At 38.7% G+C, this 20,234-nt stretch overlaps 1 protein-coding gene and 1 long non-coding RNA gene across 7 annotated transcripts; both read left to right on the top strand.

Annotated features, from left to right (window-relative positions):
* The first annotated feature begins 4,234 nt into the window (after positions 1-4,234).
* Positions 4,235-4,597, top strand: LOC133032487 (uncharacterized). The gene is made up of 2 exons (XR_009685117.1): positions 4,235-4,295; positions 4,375-4,597. It is a non-coding gene; the product is annotated as an uncharacterized LOC133032487 (long non-coding RNA).
* A 4,747-nt stretch (positions 4,598-9,344) lies between these two features.
* LOC115702917 (autophagy-related protein 2) lies at positions 9,345-19,748 on the top strand. 6 transcript variants are annotated; one of them, XR_009684788.1, is made up of 15 exons: positions 9,355-9,892; positions 10,322-11,388; positions 11,811-11,959; positions 12,448-12,617; positions 12,737-15,964; positions 16,055-16,167; positions 16,436-16,637; positions 16,742-16,855; positions 17,584-17,691; positions 17,784-17,916; positions 18,290-18,492; positions 18,756-18,952; positions 19,053-19,132; positions 19,222-19,340; positions 19,422-19,748. XR_009684788.1 is itself a non-coding variant. In XM_061105282.1 (14 exons), the coding sequence occupies exons 1-13, from the start codon at positions 9,689-9,691 to the stop codon at positions 19,123-19,125; spliced, it is 5,961 nt and encodes a 1,986-aa protein (XP_060961265.1). In that variant the 5' UTR covers positions 9,345-9,688; the 3' UTR covers positions 19,126-19,132; positions 19,222-19,748. The 6 variants fall into 6 exon arrangements, 3 of the variants coding, with proteins under 3 accessions (XP_060961265.1, XP_060961266.1, XP_060961264.1); XR_009684786.1 differs by having other exon boundaries at positions 9,374-9,892; positions 19,403-19,748; XR_009684787.1 differs by having other exon boundaries at positions 9,374-9,892; positions 19,053-19,140.
* The last annotated feature ends 486 nt before the right edge of the window (positions 19,749-20,234 follow it).

Below are 20,234 nucleotides of genomic sequence, written 5' to 3'. Positions count from 1 at the left end.
GGTAAGATTAGAGATTTTGTAAAATAAATAAGATTTTTTATTTTTTTTTTGCAAATATCCATTTTAAAATAAAATAAAATTCACTAAACTATACTAATTATAACCATTTCGTTATTTTAAATAAATTAATCATATTATTAACCTATTAAAATCCCAAAATTTAGTTTTTATCCTTTATCTTTATCTTTGTTATTAATAAATTTCTTCATAGAGTTTTGATAATTAAATAAATACTTATTTAGTGTAATTTTATATATTTTTTTGAATACAAATTGAGAATTTTATTAATTTACTAAATCAATTAATAAATAAGATTTTAATTCAATAGAAACATCACTCTTATTAAAAACTTAATTTAGAAAAAAATGGACAAAACACTTTTACAAAACAAAGAACAACTATTTTTGTATAATTTAATAAAAAATAAAGAAACATTATTTAAAAAATTAGAAGCTTATCCAAACAATTATACATAGAAATTTTACTAATAGTTAAAACAAGGGAAATTTCAATTTTTGACCCTAATAAAATACCCCATTTCAAAATATATACCCTCCACTAATTTATACAAATTAATTCCACTATTACTCATTTGTACCCAAAATACCCCTCAAATTTAATTTTCCTATTCACACTCTCTTTCCGTCTTTCCCTCTCTTTCACTCTCTCTCTCTCTCTCTCTCTCTCTCTCTCTCTCTCTCTCTCTCTCTGTCGTTCCATCTCTCTCTCTGTCGTTCCCTATCCCTCTTCGACATCGACCCAACATCACGACCCACTCCGGCCATCCACCCACGTCCCCGACCCACTCCGGCCATCCACCCACGACCCCGACCCAACCACGAACCACCACGGACCACCACCACGACCCACTGACCACCACGAACCACCACGAACCACCACGGACCACAAAACGTCGCCACCACCACCACCCGTGATCGTCGACACCGAACAGAGGCCTTCGCCACCACGAGCAGTACCCGTCGCCACCACCACCCGTGATCATTAAAAGGTAATGTTTATGTTTTGAGAAAAAAATACATTTTTCATAGATTTGGATGCCAATTATTGCATGTTGTTGAGATTAGTGGATTTTGTGTAGCATTTGTGATCTTTAGGTGTAGTGTTTGAATGAAATCTGTGTAAATTACAGGGTTATCGATGACATGTCAATAGGTTATCGATAGGATGTCGATAGATTGAGTGTCTGTTTGAATGTTACTGTAATTTGTATGTCGATAGGATATCGCCTGTATGTCGATAGGATGTCGACTGGTATTTTAAGAGTATTTCTGCCCTATATTGTCGACGACTTATCGACAGTATGTCGATGGTATGTCGATTAAATGAGCATGTTGATTGTTAGGTTGTATTGTCGACTGAATGTCGATTGTATGTTGACAGCATGTCGATATATTGTGTAATTGTTATTTGTTTGAATTGTCGACTGAATGTCGACAGGATGTCGACATTTTGTCGACATGAAAGTATTTTCTCTGCTTTTGATAATGTCGACATAATGTCGAGGGTATGTCGACATAATGTCGACATGTTTGTTTTGAAATTTTTGTGTGTGCTTGTTAGATAATGTCGGCGGAATATCGACATGATGTCGATGTTATGTCGACGATTTTAAATTTTTTTTAAGACTTTATTTATTTGTTTTTTTGTTTTTCGGATGGCTCCCGTACTCATTATTCCGGCACGAGCATTTCAGCCGCGTCACATATAGGGGCACTGGAATTTTTGCAAAAATTAAAGCTCGGTTTGAGGAGTTCAACCTTAATAACACGGCGAAGGAAAGCCGTTTCGGGAGCTTCTGGAATGCCGTACCACTGACATTCTCCTCGGTGTTATTTCACCAGCTGATGCTCCACAAAATGAAAGTGGATGCTCAGGAGGAGTTGAGGATGAGGTTTTATGTTGGTCGGAAGGAGGTCCGATTCGAGTGCTTGGAGTTTGCACTCATTACGGGTTTGGACTTCTCCTCGGGGCCAACGAAGGAGAAGGCTGCGCAGTCGCGCGCTCGGGGTCGGACCGATTGATCAACAAATATTTCAACCGTGCGATAGTGTGAAGACGGAAGCACTCCAACTTCGGTTCACAGCGCGGGAACCCGGAAGACTTGTACAAGCTCGGCTTGTGCTTGTTTGTGGAGTCGGTGCTTCGGGCGCGAGGCCAACGCGCCCGATCACGCCTCACATCATTAGATATGTGGAAGACCTCGAGTTCTTCTTCCGGATTCCTTGGGGGAAGCACTCATTCGCCAGACTCATGCACTCGCTTCAGAAAGACATGTTGAAACAGAAGGCCAACTACGAGAAGAAGCTGAGTTCGGATGTTCGAAGCACGAGTGCAAATACACGGCATATGGCTTCGCACTGCAATTCCAATATTGGGCGTACGAGGCCATTTTGGAGGTTGGCAGAGGTATGGCACGAACCACGGGATTCGGTTCACAGGGATGCTTAGTGGACGAGCAAAGGCGATATTGGGAAGAAAGACGTCGGCGCATTATTTTCTAGACGGGTATGATTTTCACTTATGTTCGAATAATTATTTAACATAAATGCTTGTAATAAATGCTAAATGGTTTTATTTTGATATTTGTTAAACCATAAACGAACTGGAAGTGGTGAAGGGGCTAACTTCCACGGACGGAGGAGGAGGCATTTGTGAGGACAATATCTTACGATGGTGTGGAGAACACAGTTGATGATGCCTTGTGGATGACACGAGAGGTGAGCGAGGTAGTCAGGTACCAGAGACTCAGGTCCCAGACACTCAGGAAAGATACACTCAGGTACCAATTTCTGGAACTTTTTTTTATGTCTTTATTTTTTTTTGATTTTTTGTATATAGTGGAGGGTATATCGTATGCTTACGTATTTTTTGATATATATTTTTTCGAGGCCAGCCGGAACCTCGGCCCGGTGCACCATACGCATCGGGCGTTCGAGGGTGCGAGTACCTTGGATTTAAGTGGCTCGGTTGGATAGGATCGAGGGTGACACTCGGGGTACGTATCGCTCATGTCGAGTGAAGAAGGCATACGAGACCGGCCATGTAGAGGGTGAAGGGTGGTCGAACGTAATTATGGAGCCGGCTCGTAGACATATTGGCCATGTTGAATCGTCCGCCAACGACGGCTTCAAAGCACGGAGGCCCCGCGGATCCATCTGCCCCACCACCACGCTTCACCCCCGGTAGAAGAGGATGAGGTCTTCCCAGACGATTACGATCCTTATGAGGGAGCTCCGGCGACTCCGTCGAGGCACAACCTCTTATCCATGTACATGACACCGAGTCGCGGGGTGAGATTATCGTCCATAGAAGGCACAACCTGCGGTGGTTAAGAGCCCGGAAGAGGAAGAGAAAGCCTCGTATGGTTCGGTGACTATACGGAGATGAAGAGGAGACATAGGCCATCTTCGACTTTTGATCCCCCGGAGCCACGGATGAGAAATTGTTAACCACTTTCCGAAAGTGGTGTGTTGGACTCATTCCGAACCACCGACTTCGAGATTTGAGAAGTGGTGATTACGGTCCAGATTCTTTTGGATAATGCTCGCACCAAAGGAATGGCTTACGGATGACGTAAGTAAAGTATTTTATAATATTACTTCACTTTACAACTTTATGTGCAATTAATCTATTTTTTTGTGTAAGCGACATTTCCGTTTATATGCGGCATATAGATGCAAGCAATGCATATGCTTGAGGAGGCGGACGCACCGACTATCCACTGACATTTCCTCAGAAGGGTATCATTCTCTCCACATTCGTGACCGCCATGATCAGCAGTGCATGGACGAGCCACAAGCGTCGAGGAAAAACTTTAAATGGGAGGAATATATCCTGGACTACGCACAAATGGTTTCATAAGGTATTGTTTTAGTAAGATTTTAAATGTTAATTGTTTGGGAAGATTATTATGGTTTGTTACTTGTTTCGTTGTTCTCTGTAATTACAGTCCGAGTCTTTGAGAGATGGAGGGGTAACGAGTTTATTTACTTCGTTCGCACCTTCCCACGGCAAGACAACTCGGGTCACAGCTTGAAGTGGACATAGAAATGGAAAATTAATGTCTACGGCGTGATTCCGGCGTCCGTCATCGTGGGCCGCCATGGAACCCATCTTGAAGGTTTGGTCGGGAAGCTGCGCCCTCGCTAATCCTTGCAACCGGGAATTTCCACATAACAACCAGATCATGTCGTTAGCTAACGGTGACATCACGGTGCTTCCAAAATGCACGCGACTCGAGCCACTCACGACTTAGTTCCGAAGTCAGCAACCAGGTACATAGCGATAAAAAAGTACTATAGTATTAAAATATGTTTTACGTTAGACTGACTTTACATTTTATTTTGCATTTAGTGGTGATTGTGGCGTGTATTGCATTGAGTATGTGGAGCATCTCATGATGCAGCGTGGATTGACCGATGTGACGCCAGACCGGATAGCCATGTTTCGTCAACGGTGGTGTGTCGATTTATTTTACCAAAATGTCGGCTGATTATATGTGTAATTATTGGGACATTGTATATTTTGTGTAATTAACATTACAGTTATGTATATATAGATTTTCTTTTCGTTCAAATTTTGATAATTATACGTGGTTTCAAATATAAAATATCAACATTATTCAACAAAAATAACTATTAAACCTAAAAATAATTAAAATATTTGAAAAATATTCAACCTCAACAAAAATAACTATGACAAAATATGCATCATTACAATATATCAAATTTCCCAACGAATACGTACAAGACGCCTCAGATGCGGGCTTTGCATGTTGCTGTTGGCTGAAGCACCACAATGGGCGCAGTTTCGTGGTACGAACCTTTTTATCACCGGACGGGAAACGGTTCTCCGTCTTCTTCCGGCGTTGCTTTTTCTTGGACGACTACGAGGCTTCTTTTCCACGGGTACGACTTTCATATTCTTGATGTGTTCTGGGAGAACCCAATCATCCTCGTCACCAGCGAGATTGATGGTATCATCGTAAATTTTCCTCCACGTTTCTTTTGAATAATAAGGTGAGCAAAGCGTGTACACACTTGTGTTCGTTTTCAATGGCCCGGCACATGCATGAAGGCAAGGGAGTTTCAATAACGTGAACACGCCGCAGTGCATGTTTTTTCAACTAGATTCACATCACCACCTCTTTCACCGTTGGGTCCCCCTACCAACGTTATACAAATTGGCTCCATTTCGTTGGACGCGCACCGTACCTTGCATTTTCATGAATTTTTGCCAAGTTTTTTTCGAAGAGCGTGGCCAAAGGGGTAGCACATTTGTCAGCATTTTCGAGTCGATCAGCGAACCACGATTGGATTGTGAACTCGATAAATTCAACCAAAGTAGTTATTGGATATTTCTGAACTCTTACGTGACAACTATTGAAGCTTTCAGCGGTGTTGCTCGTCATGATGTTGTATCTATCGCCCAAACAATAAGGGTGAGCCCACTTACTCAAACCCTATACTCTCCCCCTATGCAGCGATGGCCGGATTCATCTTTCTAAGCTTCTCGAACTCTCTATCGCATTCGGTCTTCGACCATGCGTAAGCAACATTATATATTTGGTTGTGAAAAGCATCGAGTCTTGAATTTGGCGTTCACGTTCATAACAATGTGGTGATAGCATGCACGGTGGACGCCGGGAAAAACGAGTTCAACAAAGCATGATCAATGCTTTGATGCCTATCGACACAAACACTAAGTTCTCAACCACGCCAATTGCTACCCTCGACTTCGTAAGAAATACGTCCGGGAGTCGTTATTCTCACCGTCAACGATACCATAAACAGCAGAACCGGCAACAATTGGTTGTTCGCATCGTATGCCACGGCAACTAACATTATACCGCCGTACTTCGTCTTCGAAGGTGCCATCGATACTCAAAACGGGACGACAAAAAGAAAAGCCCCTTCTACATGCACGAGGTGATATAAAACGGTACTTGAACCGCTCATCCTCTAAGTACAAGTCGGTAATGGTACTGGATTCTTCTGTTCCGGCATGTACAAGTACCCAGGAAGCTTCATGTATGAAAACTCAGGCGTACCCCCAGCATACGTAAGTCCCATCTCCCTGCACCTCCACGCCTTCACATAACTCATGCGATACGTAGTTGTCAAACATGTCCCTACTGTATGTCTTTAGCCTTGTACTTAGTTCCGTCTTGGGTGTACTTCCCACCAATAAGGTGGCCAACTACCCATGGTGCCTTGCTTGACGGTGATGACGAACGTCTCGCATTCAAGTTACATGTGTGTTCATTGTGAAATACGGTGACCTCAAAGTTGTCGAATGCATCTTCTTCCTCCCCTCAATCTCCATTTACAATGCGGAGCCTTGCATGTAACGTACAACACATCGTGGGATGACTTCTTCACCATCCACTCGAAATTGTTATTAAGGGCAAACCTACCCACAACTTGTCTCAGCTTCTTCCTTGTTTTCATAAAAATTACCAAACTCATCACCCCCGCTTCCTTACTTTGTAAACAAGTAGTTAGCTCATGATTTTCCATTATATCTTCCTTTGTCCACATGGGAGCTTTGAACTTGGTACAAACTTCGAAAGAGGAGAACGTTGAGAACGTTGCATGACGAGCATGTTCTTCGGTTACGCACAGTCGACTCTTGCTAGTTCCGGGTGTAGTGCGATTTTCACTACGAGGTTGTCGTTCTCGGTGTACCTTGGTTACTCGGTACACACTCTAACCTCAACAATGGTCCGCTACGGGTTCATCGATCGCTAAATCATGGTCATCGTCCATATTCAAATCTACAATAGGATCATTATTGTAGAAGGGTGTATCGAACTCTTTAAAGGCGATGAAATCCCATGCAAAGCTTCTTGTTCTTGCCCTACATTGGTCGGAACATCAAAATTGGTCGGAACCTCTAAATTGGCCGAACCTCCTCATTCACACCAATCCCGACATACGTTTCGGGAACGCAAGACCCTACCACACTCAGAGGGAGAGGATTAGTAGGCGGCGTAGGCTCGAATTCCCGACTTTTCTCACCTTGGTCACGAATAATGGCATAAACTCGTATTTGACATTGTTGCCCTCATCTCTAAAAACGTTCTCGGTTGGCGTTCTCTCTTAATAACCTCGGCGCAACCATTTTTCCCTTCATGTACAAGGAACAAATCTCCAACTTTAAATCATACGCTACCGGATCAACTTCCAACTCTTCATATAAAATTTGTCGCGGTTCTTGTAGGGTTGTCTCGGTTGTAACGTCAACGTCAAGTTCTTATTTGCTTTGTAGATCCAATTATAATTCTCACATAACCAAACACCATCGTACGATACAACAAGGAACACTTTGTCTCCGCAATTGCAAACCAAAAAAACAAGGTGAGTAAAGGAAAAAACACCAAAAAAAATAAAAATCGACATCCCATCGATATCTATAGACATAATGTCGAGAAGCACGACACCGAGAAATTAGGGACGCGATTGTCGACATTGTGTCGACATATTATCGACATACAATCGACAACAACAACAACCATGCTCGTCATCGACATACTATCGACATACCATCGACATTCAATCGACAATTTAAAGCACGGTTGCACATTTAATGTTAATAAATTTTACATACGTTCCCAACGACCACTTCCCAACCGAAACGTTGCATGTCGGACACGTGTCCTATCGACAACATATCGACATGAAGTCGACATGTCGTCGACAAATGTGTTAACGGTGACACTAAATTGGCATGTTGTCGATAAGATGTCGACATAGTATCGACATTCTGTCGATAAATACGCCATTTCATGCGTTTTCCTGTCTGATTACGCATTTAATGACCATTAAATTTTCATACATTCCCAACATTTCTTTTTCTATAAAAGCAAAGGGAAATCTTATTCATAAGTGCTCTTGTATTCTACCTATCTCTTACTCTTAAAAATTTTCTCTTATTCTATTAAGTTTGAAATATGGCCCCAAGAAAGAACGGCAAATTCCCCATCCTAACTCCTGAGGAGCTGAAGCAGGAGCCTGATGTTGGCATAGTTACTCCTGCCAATGCGAAAGCTTTTGGACGCCGCTCGAGCTTTCGAAAAGAAGCGAAACGGTAACGAGTTCGGGTTCATGCAACTTGAAAGAGAATTTTGCAAAGCGGTGTATGGCGCTCCACCACGGGTTCCCCCGAAGGATGCCGTCGTTGCAATGGGCATCTTCAACGCGATGTAAACCGTGAAGCGGGAACATTATGCAAGTATTGCGAGGCTCACCCACAAGCCAAAGAATTTAAAAAAAATAATTTCTTATGTTATGGTTTGTGGGTTTTATTTAATGTTTTTTTTTAATTTTTATGAACTTTTATTTTATTTTTTTTTTTTATGTTTTTTTTGTTATTTTTAATGAACTTTATTTTACGCATCATATGTTATGTTTATGTTTATGTTTTATCCACGGTATTTTTCCATTGCATCGATATTTTGTCGACATCATGTCGACAAAATATCGACAACTTCTCAAAAACAACAAAAATGCTTGTTGTCGACATTCTGTCGACAAACATGTCGACAAATAGTTAATCCCAAAGTTGGTTGCATGATGTCGACAACATGTCGACATAACGTCGACATGACGTCGATAATGGTCGTCACTGACCTTTCCTTTATAATCATCGACAAACCATCGACATATCATCGACATATCATCGATAACACTGGAAAACCCAGAAATCAACTGAAAACCGGATACGCCGGATCTCAACAATTTCGTACCAAAAAACGGACGGTTCAACAATAAACACACGTATAACAATTTTAAACTACATAAAGTCAAACAAAATGCTTAAAATGCAACTTACCCATTATAATGGTGTAAGATTCTTGAGTGATGTTGTATTGTGCTTCGGTTTTCCACCAACACCCACCGAGAAAACAACCATGCAACAGCAAATAAAGAGAGTGGGACGGATTTCAGCTTCGGTTTTTCATAAATTTTTCAATTTTTTCCTAGAGAGAGAGAGTGGTGCACGAGAGAGAGGGAAGAGGGAAGAGAGAGAGAGAAATACACTTTCAGATTTTAGCTTTTTTTTTTTTTTTTTAAAAAAAAAGGGTAAAATGGGAAGTTCATGTAATTAATGGACTAAATTTGTACAAATTATAAAGGGGTATAAATTTTGATATAGGTTGTATTATTAGGGTCAAAAATTGAAATTTCCCTAAAACAATTAGAATAAAAAGAATATTTTTTTTTTTTGAAGAAATTAATGAATTTTTTTATTAATTTCCTCTTTGCCATATCCAATTTTTTGTACTGTTATGTTTGGGTTTTTTATCAAGTCAACTATGCCTACATTCTCACTAATCATAATTATTATTTTTCGCAAAATATAAAAAAGAAAAAAAAAGCTTGGAGGGAGGGACAAACACGCCAACCCAAAAACCAGAAAAAGGTTTTTCAATATTTGATTCATCGAATCTCAAATCCCAATTCTGTCATCTCTCTCTGTCTCTCTCGAAATTTGTTTAATTTTCTCTGTTACTTTGTTGTTGATGGAGGTTGTTCAACCCCTCTTCCAAACGTATCGTCTCTGTTATCACCATAACTTCTTCTTCTTCTGATTGCCCAAAACCCTAAATTTGGTGTTTTTACATTTTGGGCAATTGAGATTTTGATTGAACGACGATTGGGCGGCCATGTTTCCGTGGAGCATCGCGAAGTCGGCCGAGGCGATGTTCTCGCGGTGGGCCGTTAGAAGGGTTTGCAAGTTTGTATTGAAGAAGAAATTGGGTCAGTTTTTGTTGGGTGACATTGATATCGACCAACTCGATGTTCAGCTTACAAGGGGCACAATTCAGCTTAATGATCTCGCTCTTAATGTCGATTATCTCAATGAGAAGGTACCCCACACTATATGTATAGTTATACTGTGTATTTGAGTGAAAGAATGTTGGAATTAGCTTAGCTGCAATTTGGTTCAGAATTAAGTAAGGGAAGAAGTTAAATGCTGAGTATTGTGTTGTTAAATCTGTTTTTCGTGTTCTAGATGTTTAATTGGCCGAATGGGTGTATGCTTGAGTGTAGAGTAGAGTACGTGGTTTCATTTGTTTTGTATTATGGATAATATGAATTTTGGTATACTTCATATTCGTATTGATTTTCTTTCTCTGTTTTGAATTCCTTTTCATGAGCTTAACCGGTGAAGAATTACCTTGGGGAAAACTTAAGCATGAGGGCTAGTTCAATTTTGCCATTTTATTTATCGTTTGACACCACAATCTCAATCACTATCAGTATTTATTGTAATCTCTCTGTCTCTGTTTTTTCAGCTTGGTGCAGTAGCATCATTAATAATTAAAGAAGGATCAATCGGATCTTTAATGGTAAAAATGCCTTGGAGTGGCGAAGGTTTCACTGTTGAGGTGGATGAACTTGAGCTTGTGCTTGTTCCTGGTAAAGAGTATTACACACCTGCTGTAGCTGAAACTCATAACTCCGGTCAGGATGAACAACTTCATCAAGACTTGGGAAAGCTTGATCAGGACATGATGGACAATGCTTCAAAGTCTACCATTGGAGATGTACATGAAGGTGTTAAGGCCATTGCAAAGTTTGTTAAATTGTTCCTTACAAGTTTCAATGTAAAGATAAACAAGTTGATAGTAGCATTTGATCCATGTCTTGAGAAGGATGGAAATAGTTTAGGTTCTCATAGAACTTTGGTACTGCGGATTTCAAGTATAGAATGTGGAACTCATCTTTCAGATGATGCTAATAGTAAAGGCGAAGCAGAAAGTGAGAGTTTCTTTGGGATGAGTCGTTTGACTAACTATGTGAAGTTTCAAGGAGCAATACTTGAGCTTCTTCAATTAGATGATGGTGATAAAGAATCATCCTTTCCATGTTTGCCGTCACAGAGTATCAGAACACCAATCATGACAGGGAAAGGAGGTGGATTTTCAGGGAACTTAAAACTAAGTATTCCTTGGAAAAATGGGTCATTAGATATCCGCAGGGTGGACTCAGATGTTTCATTTGACCCTATAGAATTGCAGTTTCAGCCCAGCACAATTAAGTGGTTATTACACTCGGTTGAAGCTTTTAGGAATTTGGAGAAGGACAGAAGTGATTGTATGCTTCAGAAGGCAGCAGAGTCTTGTCACCATACTTCTGCTCCTTACAGTATCTCACCTCAATCTGCTTCAGTTGCAATTTCAACAAGCAAGACAATTCCAGTTTGTGGTGGTTCCTCCAATAAATTATCTTCTTTGACAGTGCAAGATTTGTGTGATGACACTTTGCAATCTGGGCCACATCTTATATCAGATTGGGTACCTCTGTCGACCATTCATAATAAAAATGTTGGTATTGAGGAAGAGCTTGATTTTGGGGCAAGGTGGGTATTGTTTTGTGTTGTCACCTGTTTATCTTTAGATCAATGTTGCAGCCTGGAGACATCCTAGCGAAACCCTTCACGAATACTTTAATATCTATAGAAATTATTAACTCTTTGCAAATACTTTAACAGCTATAAAATTTATTAAATTACTATTAAAGCTCTGCATTCTGGGCCCCAACCCCAAGCCATTAAATAAAAGAAAAAGGGGAAAAAGAAAAGATGCAGTTCTAAATGATTCACGTCTTTCTTTCTTTTAGAATTGGTTTGTTGTTATTGTAAGGGTTTCAGTCTGCCACCTTTAGGAGCTGATAGCTTAACACATGTAAATAAGTTTTAGGTGCTACTAAGCTAATATTATATTGTATCTATATTTCTATCTTATGTTTCAAGAGTGAGCAACTCTTCTGGTCTCTGTGCAGTGTGGACCAATTTTTTGAGTGCTTTGACGGGATGAGAAGTTCTCAGTCAGCATTAGGGAACAGTGGGATGTGGAACTGGACTTGTTCTGTCTTCAGTGCTATTACTGCTGCCTCAAGCCTTGCTTCTGGATCCTTGCATATCCCATCTGGTATTTGCATTTGAATGTCAGAATAGCTCTATAAACTGCACCTTTGAACATTCAGCTTTCAAAGTTTAGGGAAAAAATCTTAGGACTGTTTAGAATCTTACAATTGAGTAATTAATTTTTTTTGCTTCATTCTTAAATGCTGGATGTTTTACATTGAAATTTCAACTACTTTTCCCTATGAAAAGACAGAAGGAAAAAAAAAAAGAAAAAGAAAATCACAATATAAAGTAAACAACTGCCGACCCTGCTGAATAGGGAGGTAATTAAATTGTAATCATCTTTCACGTGTCTAACGTTGTTTTGCCGATATAATTTTGTTAGGTTTGACCTAGAATGTAGGTAACTTTGAGAGTTTTTCTCTTTAAAAAATGATCTACTGATGCTTTATTACATGCACTGGAATCTTGTATGCTGAAACCATTGAGTTGTTTTTCTATGAAAGAAACTTTTTCCACTGAAACACAGTTTTTCATTTTTTTTATATACAGAACAACAGCATATTGAAACCAATGTCAAGGCAAATTTTGCTGGAGTTTCAGTTTTCTTGTCCTTCCAAGATGAGGACAAGAAATTTATGTTCAAGGGTTATCAAATAAATTCTGGTTCATATATTCCTTACTTGGGTGCAGAGTGCAGAGACATCCTTCTCAGTATGCAGGTAATGATTGACAGGGAAGTTATTGTTACCTCTCATTTACTTTTGACATCATCTAATAACTTATTTGTTCTGCCTGATATCCCACTACACTAACTTAAAATATTTGATAAGGTGAACAGGTATCTCCTCAAGAAATAAGATATGAAGGATTCATGAAGTCAATAGAGATTGCTAATTACTTGAGTCATAAAGGTGACAACTTAGAAATAGGAACGAAAGGTCCCATTGAAAATATTAGCAGCCAAAATCTTTATATTCAGCAGTTGCAAGCAAATGTTCAAGGTGCTCTTCCACTGCTTGCCCCATTGGCTGAGGACTCACATGAGCTAACCAGTTCTACGGCTAAAAATTTTCCATTTGGAAAGGAACACAATGTGGTCAAAATTCCATTGCTTACAACTGCAGGTGTCACTCATTGTCAATTTACTACGAAATTAAGTTCACAAGATGGAAATCGAGAAAGACCAGTAGCATCCTTTGAAGTGGAGTTGGCTCCGTTTGTTTTCTGGGTGGACTTCTCCTTGATAAATATGTTATCAGAACTGGTGACGGAAATTTTAGAATCTGTTGAGAAAGGAGATGAATTTTCTTCGAAAGCTTTTCATAGGAATGATGGATTGACTCTTGGAGAAGTTAAAAGAGGTAGTAGCTCATGTGTTAAGACTTTGTCCTCAACCCAAAGTTTGGCTGGTAATATATTGATGACTAGTGCAAGGGTGATCCTGTGTTTTCCTTTCAAGAGTGATAAAGATGTTAGAAGTTTTGCTTCCTGGGATCAATTTGTTGCTCTTGATTTTCATCTACCATCAAGCGGCGGTGGTGGATTAGTTCGAGAAAGTGGTCCAACTTCAGATGCAGCTAAACAGAAAAGCTATTCTTCAACTGCCACTCATTCTATACATTTGAAAATCAGCAGTCTTGACATTTTCCTGGTCACTCCTGTAAGTAAGGATGGTGCTAGTGTGAATAGCCCTGGTAGCATACACCAGCAGAAATTTTTTGGACAGAACATTTTGTCTGTTGCCAACAGACCAGGTTGTTTTTCTACAATTAGTATGATTTTGCAGGATAGTAATGTAACTGGACCTTGGATAGCAAAGAAGGCCAAAGTCATGGCCACTTTTGAGGACTCAAAGAGAAGTTATAATTCTGTTCGAGAAAATAATGAATTTGCTTCTTTTTCTACTGCGAAAGATCTGGAAGATTTAAATGTTCAAACTCGAGAGGAGATGATATTGAGTTCTACATTTTTCCTGCACGTTCATCTTTCTGCTGTTACAATAAAGTTGGGAAGATTTCAATATGAAGCCTTAGTTGGTCTTGTGGATCAGATTGTAAATGGGTTGGGCCTGGCTTCTGATGAATTCAGTGTTAAGGATGTATCTTCGGTCTCTCAGACATCTATTTTTCTTGACTGCAGTGCTTTAGAAATTTTGATTAGCCCAGAAGTAAAGGAGAATATTAGAGGCTCAATTCAGAGTGAACTTCCTGGATCATGGCATCATTTGAAATTAAAAATTCGGAAGTTTGAATTGCTTTCTGTCTCAAATATAGGAGGCATTAGAGGTGCCAAATTTTTCTGGCTAGGACATGCTGAAGGAAAATTGTGGGGATCCATAACAGGTGTTCCCAATCAAGAGTTTCTTTTGATTTTATGTAATAACTCAACAATGAAACGTGGTGATGGTGGAGGCTCAAATGCATTGTCATCTAGGTTGGCTGGTTCTGATATTATACACCTATGGGATCCTGAAAGTTTTCATGATTTTACATCTATATCTCTCAGGTGTGCCACACTTATTGCAGTAGGGGGTCGTTTAGATTGGTTGGATGCAATTTCCTCATTTTTCAGTGTTCCATCTGCCAACAATGAAAACCCAGCTAATGATTGTATGCAAAAGGGGGAACTGGATGTGTCTAGTGGATCCTCTTTTATTCTTAGCTTTGTTGACATCGGATTAAGTTATGAGCCATATGTAATGAATTTGGTTGTCAAAAGTAAAGTTTTGGATCCAGATTCTTGTTCTTCAAATGCAAAACAAGAGATAAGTACAGAAAATGTTGCTTGCTTGTTGGCTGCATCATCCTTGAACATTTCAAATTTGACTTTGGCTGATTCGATGGAAAAGGAATTTAAAATTAGTGTTCATGATATTGGACTACTTATTCATGTAGTATTGGAGCCTGAGAATGTTAGTGGCAATTACAATGCAGAATGGCTTCAGAAGACTGGCTATGTTAAAGTAGCTCGGGAGGCACTTTTTGAAGCAATTCTGCGAACTAACTGTAAGAGTGGCCTTCTTTGGGAGGTAGAATGTTCTAAATCTCATGTTTTCATGGAAACTTGCAATGACACTACTTCCAGTTTAATTAGTTTGGCTGCTCAACTTCAAAAACTATTTGCCCCAGACATGGAGGAGTCAGTCGTGCACTTGCAGAATAGGTGGAATAGAGTTCAGCAAGAACAAGATGGGGAAGATTTGACGCGTGCTGCTGGATTCTGTACACGGGATTCTTTACCATTGACTTCTGAAATGAATTCTTCAAGTCAGGCTGTAAAAAGTGAACCTGGTTTGGTTGGGTTAATGAATGAGATATGTGATGATGCATTTCAAATAGATGACAATCAAATTTCCCAGTATGATTCTTCTGAATCAAAAATATATGTTTCAGTGGATGAGAACCTTATTGGAGAACTGGGCACCTGTATTGATGGTCCTGAATTTTTGTCTCATGGTTTGCATTTTGATGAGTCAGTGCCTGTTGTGGGATTTGAGAGTAGTCAAACCTCTTCCTCACTTGAAAGTGACTTTCCGGAGTTCATCGAACTCTATTGTTCGTCTGAAGTGCAGCCAGTTACGGAATTATCTGTTGGTGGACCTTCGCAGAAGATTCATAAAGGGAGTTCTAGTGGCGCTTATGGTGTAGATTCTGGAACAGGAAGTAGCGGATGGTATGAAAAAGCCCCCTTAAAAATTGTAGAAGACCACATTTCAGAGTTGAGAAGTGAGTGCAGCATTCAAAAATTTGAGGGAACTAAGTGTCCCTATACTGACAATACAGAAGCCCAAGGTTTCAGAAAGGCTATTGGATGTGTACTTCTTAAGAACATTGATGTTAGGTGGAGAATGGTTGCTGGTTGCGACTGGAAAGATTGCAAAGGGATTGATCAGAAGTCTACAAATAATGGGGGCAGGAATACAACTGTATGCCTGGAGCTTTCACTTTCAGGGATGGAATTTCAGTATGAGATTTTTCCAGTTGGTGGAATACACGTTTCTAAGCTCTCTCTTTCAGTTCAAGAAATTCACCTATATGACTTGAGTAGAGACGCTCCTTGGAAGCTGGTAAAGTAGTTTTCTTTTGTATAATCATCTTACCTTTTTTTATTTCTTTTACAAGAAGATTTAGAATATTTTTTCCTTTTGCATTACAAGGTGTTAGGATATTATCAATCAAAGGATCATCCTCGAAAATCATCTTCAAAAGCATTTAAGCTGGACTTGGAAGCTGTCAGGCCAGATCCTCTAATACCTCTTGAAGAGTACCGGTAAAGACTGTTTATTAAGTTGAATTTTACGTCATATCTGTTCAGCTTTTTTATTGTAAAGAATGATTCTCTTCAACTAGCAGTTCTATTTTTTTTTTTGTTGAAAATTTAATATCTCATGTTGGATTGCTCTGTGAAATTATGGTAAGAAGAGTAATATGATTTATGAACCAATTGATGGTGCATTTTCTTGTTATTTCACGTAGAGGATACATTTTGTTGGAACGATGTTAATCAGTCCCTAACTTGTATGTTATATTCCTTCCAGATTACGCATAGCATTTCTTCCGATGCTATTGCATCTTCATCAGTCCCAACTTGATTTCTTTATCAGTTTCTTTGGGGCAAAAAGCTCATCAGTTGACCAATCTCCAAGTTGTCGTCAAGATTCAGATAGTTCAAAATCGTTGACAAGCAACAATCTTGCACAGCATAATATTGCTGAGGAGGCATTTCTTCCATACTTCCAGGCAAGTTTATTTATTTATGACATCCTCTTCCATTCTGTATTCTATTCATTATTTTGCCTAACAATGATAAACTTCTATTTTTCATGTTGTTCTGTTCTTTCCAGAGCTTTGATATATGGCCTCTTCTTGTTCGTGTTGACTATAGTCCTTGCCGTGTTGATTTAGCTGCGTTGAGTGGTGGGAATTATGCGGAACTTGTTAATCTTGTGCCCTGGAAGGTAAACTATTTGTTTGTTTGTTAAGGTGCACATTTTTGTTTCTTATTTGCCAAGTTTGCTTATTCAGAAAAAGAAAAAAGCAAAACTTTAAATTTCAAGATGTAAGGCCACGAACAGTTCATTTTGTCCCTCATTAAAGTAAAGAGCTACAAATTGCTTTATATTGAAGTTGTTTACCAACTAGACATATTCTTGTTCTCATCTTCCTTTATGTTTTTGTTCCCTGCCCTTTTTGATGCCATTTTTTTTTCAGCATTGCTTGTGATGAATATGTTTTTTTTAATGATTACGTTGTCAATAAAGTTTCGTATCATATGGTTTAAATAGCCAGTATATTGTTCTGACTAGTAAGAATTTTAGTCACACGTTATGATTCAGGCTGTAGTTACCACTGTAGGGATTAGAGTTTTGAGCTCTGCTTAGTTGTGTTGATATTGTAAGGTTCTCCACTGACATGTTCGATTTCTTTATATCCTTTATAAATGTGTACATATATTTATATAGACCACGACTCATGTCCTGACAAGTTCTATAAGTATAAAGGCTTAGTACAGAGTTAGTGTCTGACGACCAGGATGTGGTTCTTTACAACAATCTACTGGTTTTTGAAGTTACTAAAATTTTTGATATTTCTGTTTACCTATTTCTCATGATATTGATTGTGAATGGACTTCACTGTTTTTATACTGGAATTCACTCGATTATTGAATGATTGTAAATTGATGCAGGGGGTTGAGCTGAAGCTCAAACATGTTCACGGTGTTGGTATCTATGGCTGGGGCAGTGTATGTGAAACAATCATAGGGGAGTGGTTGGAAGATATATCCCAAAATCAAGTAAGTGGCATGTTCACCACTTCTCTTGAGAATTTTGGTAGTCTTGCAAATATTAGTTGGTTCTTACTTATTTATTGTTGTATTGATTGCAGATTCATAAAGTATTTCGTGGTCTTCCTCCCATCCGTTCGGTGGTTGCTCTTGGTGCTGGTGCCGCAAAGCTGGTCTCTTTGCCAGTTGAGAGCTATAGGAAGGATAAGAGAGTAATTAAAGGAATACAAAGAGGTAAATTTACTTGACCAACATTGTCTACTCTGTGTTGTTAAGCTTACATTTTGACAGACAGTTACAATAAGTGTATATTTGAACTGATCAACAACATTGTCCATTTTGCGTTGTTTAGTTTCCTATTGATTCGTTGTGTTATGGGTCCTTTGCTTTATTATTATTATTTAAAAAGAAATAGTAAAAAAAGAAGGTACATTGACAGGACTTGAGCCAGAAACAGAACCATTTATACGCACTAAACCTCCCACAACTGCTTACACGACTGGAGTTATCTATATTGGTCGTTCAGCATTGTTTTAGGGCTTGTTCACGTTATAAATAATTATTTTATGGATCTTCCGGTCAAGTACTAAATCTAGTTATTTTCCAGGTATAACAGCATTCATTAGAAGTATATCAGTTGAAGCTGTTGGACTTGGAGTCCATTTAGCAGCCGGGGCTCATGACATTTTGCTCCAAGCAGAATATAGGCTTACAAACAGTGATCCTAGCATACCAAGGGCGGTATCAAGTAAAATGAAGGAAAATGTTAGATCTAATCAGCCCAAAGATGCCCAACAAGGAATTCAACAGGTGAGTATTCTGCATATCTTGATTGCCATACCAAGTTATGTCAATTTTTTGTCAGTGCTCTCAGTATTGTGTAACAAACATTTGTGTATTTCAAGATAGAGCTGATATTTCTGGAACTGTGTTTCATCATGGAGAGATATCCATTTTTCCCTAACAAACCTTGACTATTCACTGTTTCAATAAGAGCCATCTGCTGAGAAGAAATGTGTCTGTTATTTACTAATTTCTTTTCCCTTATCTGAATTACATGTTACATATTACAGGCTTACGAGAGCCTAAGCAATGGCTTGGAAAAATCTGCTTCTGCCTTAGTTGGGACCCCTTTTAAAAAGTATCTGCGGGGAGCTGGCGCAGGCTCTGCTTTGGCAGCTGCTGTTCGAGCAGTTCCTGCAGCTGCTATTGCACCAGCATCTGCATGTGCAGGCGCTGTACATTATACTTTTCTTGGCTTTAGAAATAGGTTCGTTGTGAATCTCTTTCCCTTTCGTATAAAGGTTTGTTAGTGTTAAAATATTTCGAATTCTCTAACAAAAATTAACAATGCTGTTTAATGTGCGCAGCCTTGATCCCGAGCGTAAAAAAGAGTCTATTGAGAAATATCTAGGACCGAATCAACCATGGGAACAAAACTGAATTGATGGTATAGTTGTAAGACACTTGCCAAATATTAACTATGTTATGGTCACTGCAAGCAATTTATTTACTCTTTTATGTTATAATCTTATGTAGGCAGGGAACATGGGTGTTCCTCAAAAGAAATACTGTTATTCCCAATCCCAACCATGGGCAGATCTTACTGAGCTCTACCCGTCAGTCAATCGGTCGACACGTTAAATCAATTGTATCCTGTGAGTATAACTGTTAGTAGCTCATAATCTACTACAATAGTTTGTATTATTCATGATTTTAGGTCTTATGGCTTGTTTCAGAAGCGCATTAGCTGGATCATGGCTGAGCTTTCGAGTGATTCTTTTTCCATGGAGGCAAAACGGTAACTTTGTACATAATTGTAGATATTAGTTAGAGGGTGCTTATCAAAATTCTTATTGTATTATTATTACACTGACAGTTGACGAGCCTTTTAGGTATAGGTATCAGATTGGGCATTATTTGTATATTTGTTACCTTTTCTCACAACCATTCTTTTGATTCGAAGCCTTCAATTTAAATTGTAAATTGCTTTTTAGTTATTGTAAATAGCTTTTGATTTGTTCATTGGTTTAATGAGAAGTGCTTCTTTTAGAAGAAAAGAAAAATAAGAGTGTTGTAATATGGTAATTTCTCAAGTTTGATGTTCTTCTAGTTTTTACATTGCTATTAAAGAGTATTGTTATTGGGTATTAATAGTATTTAGCACTTTAAGTGATATGTTGTTTTACGATTGACTGACGATACTCCTTAAAAGTTATTATTTGATATAATAACACATAAGAAGGTGTTAGGCACCACGGGTACTTAATATTACTCAAGTGCTTCATGCTCCAAGATAATTAAAAGCAATTTTAGACTTCTAGTGGGATTGGATTTAGATAATTTTTTATTTTTTAATTTTTATTTCTAATCATAAAGGGTGTGTTAGGACATTATTGTGTAATTATTAGGTGTGTAGTAATTGCATTGATTGTTTGTTTGATCAAAATAATTAAAATATAAGTCATTTCATTAAAACTAAATAAATAAATAAGACATTTAATCATTATTTGGACTTTAAAGTAATTCTAAGTGGAAATATAATGTTGGGT

Source organism: Cannabis sativa, chromosome X (genome assembly GCF_029168945.1).
Source record: "Cannabis sativa cultivar Pink pepper isolate KNU-18-1 chromosome X, ASM2916894v1, whole genome shotgun sequence".
In the NCBI taxonomy this organism is placed as follows: domain Eukaryota; kingdom Viridiplantae; phylum Streptophyta; class Magnoliopsida; order Rosales; family Cannabaceae; genus Cannabis; species Cannabis sativa.
The sequence above is the reverse complement of the archived record's forward strand: the minus strand, read 5'-3'. Positions and strand labels throughout refer to the sequence as shown.

What these genes read in the sequence shown, in the direction of transcription:
- LOC115702917 (XM_061105282.1), top strand. Translation starts at nt 9,689, where the DNA reads ATGTTTCCGTGGAGCATCGCGAAGTCGGCCGAGGCGATGTTCTCGCGG. An exon ending in AATTAAAGGAATACAAAGAG is followed by an intron (nt 17,917 to 18,289) that starts GTAAATTTACTT and finishes GTTATTTTCCAG; the next exon opens with GTATAACAGCATTCATTAGA. An exon ending in TTTCTTGGCTTTAGAAATAG is followed by an intron (nt 18,953 to 19,052) that starts GTTCGTTGTGAA and finishes TAATGTGCGCAG; the next exon opens with CCTTGATCCCGAGCGTAAAA.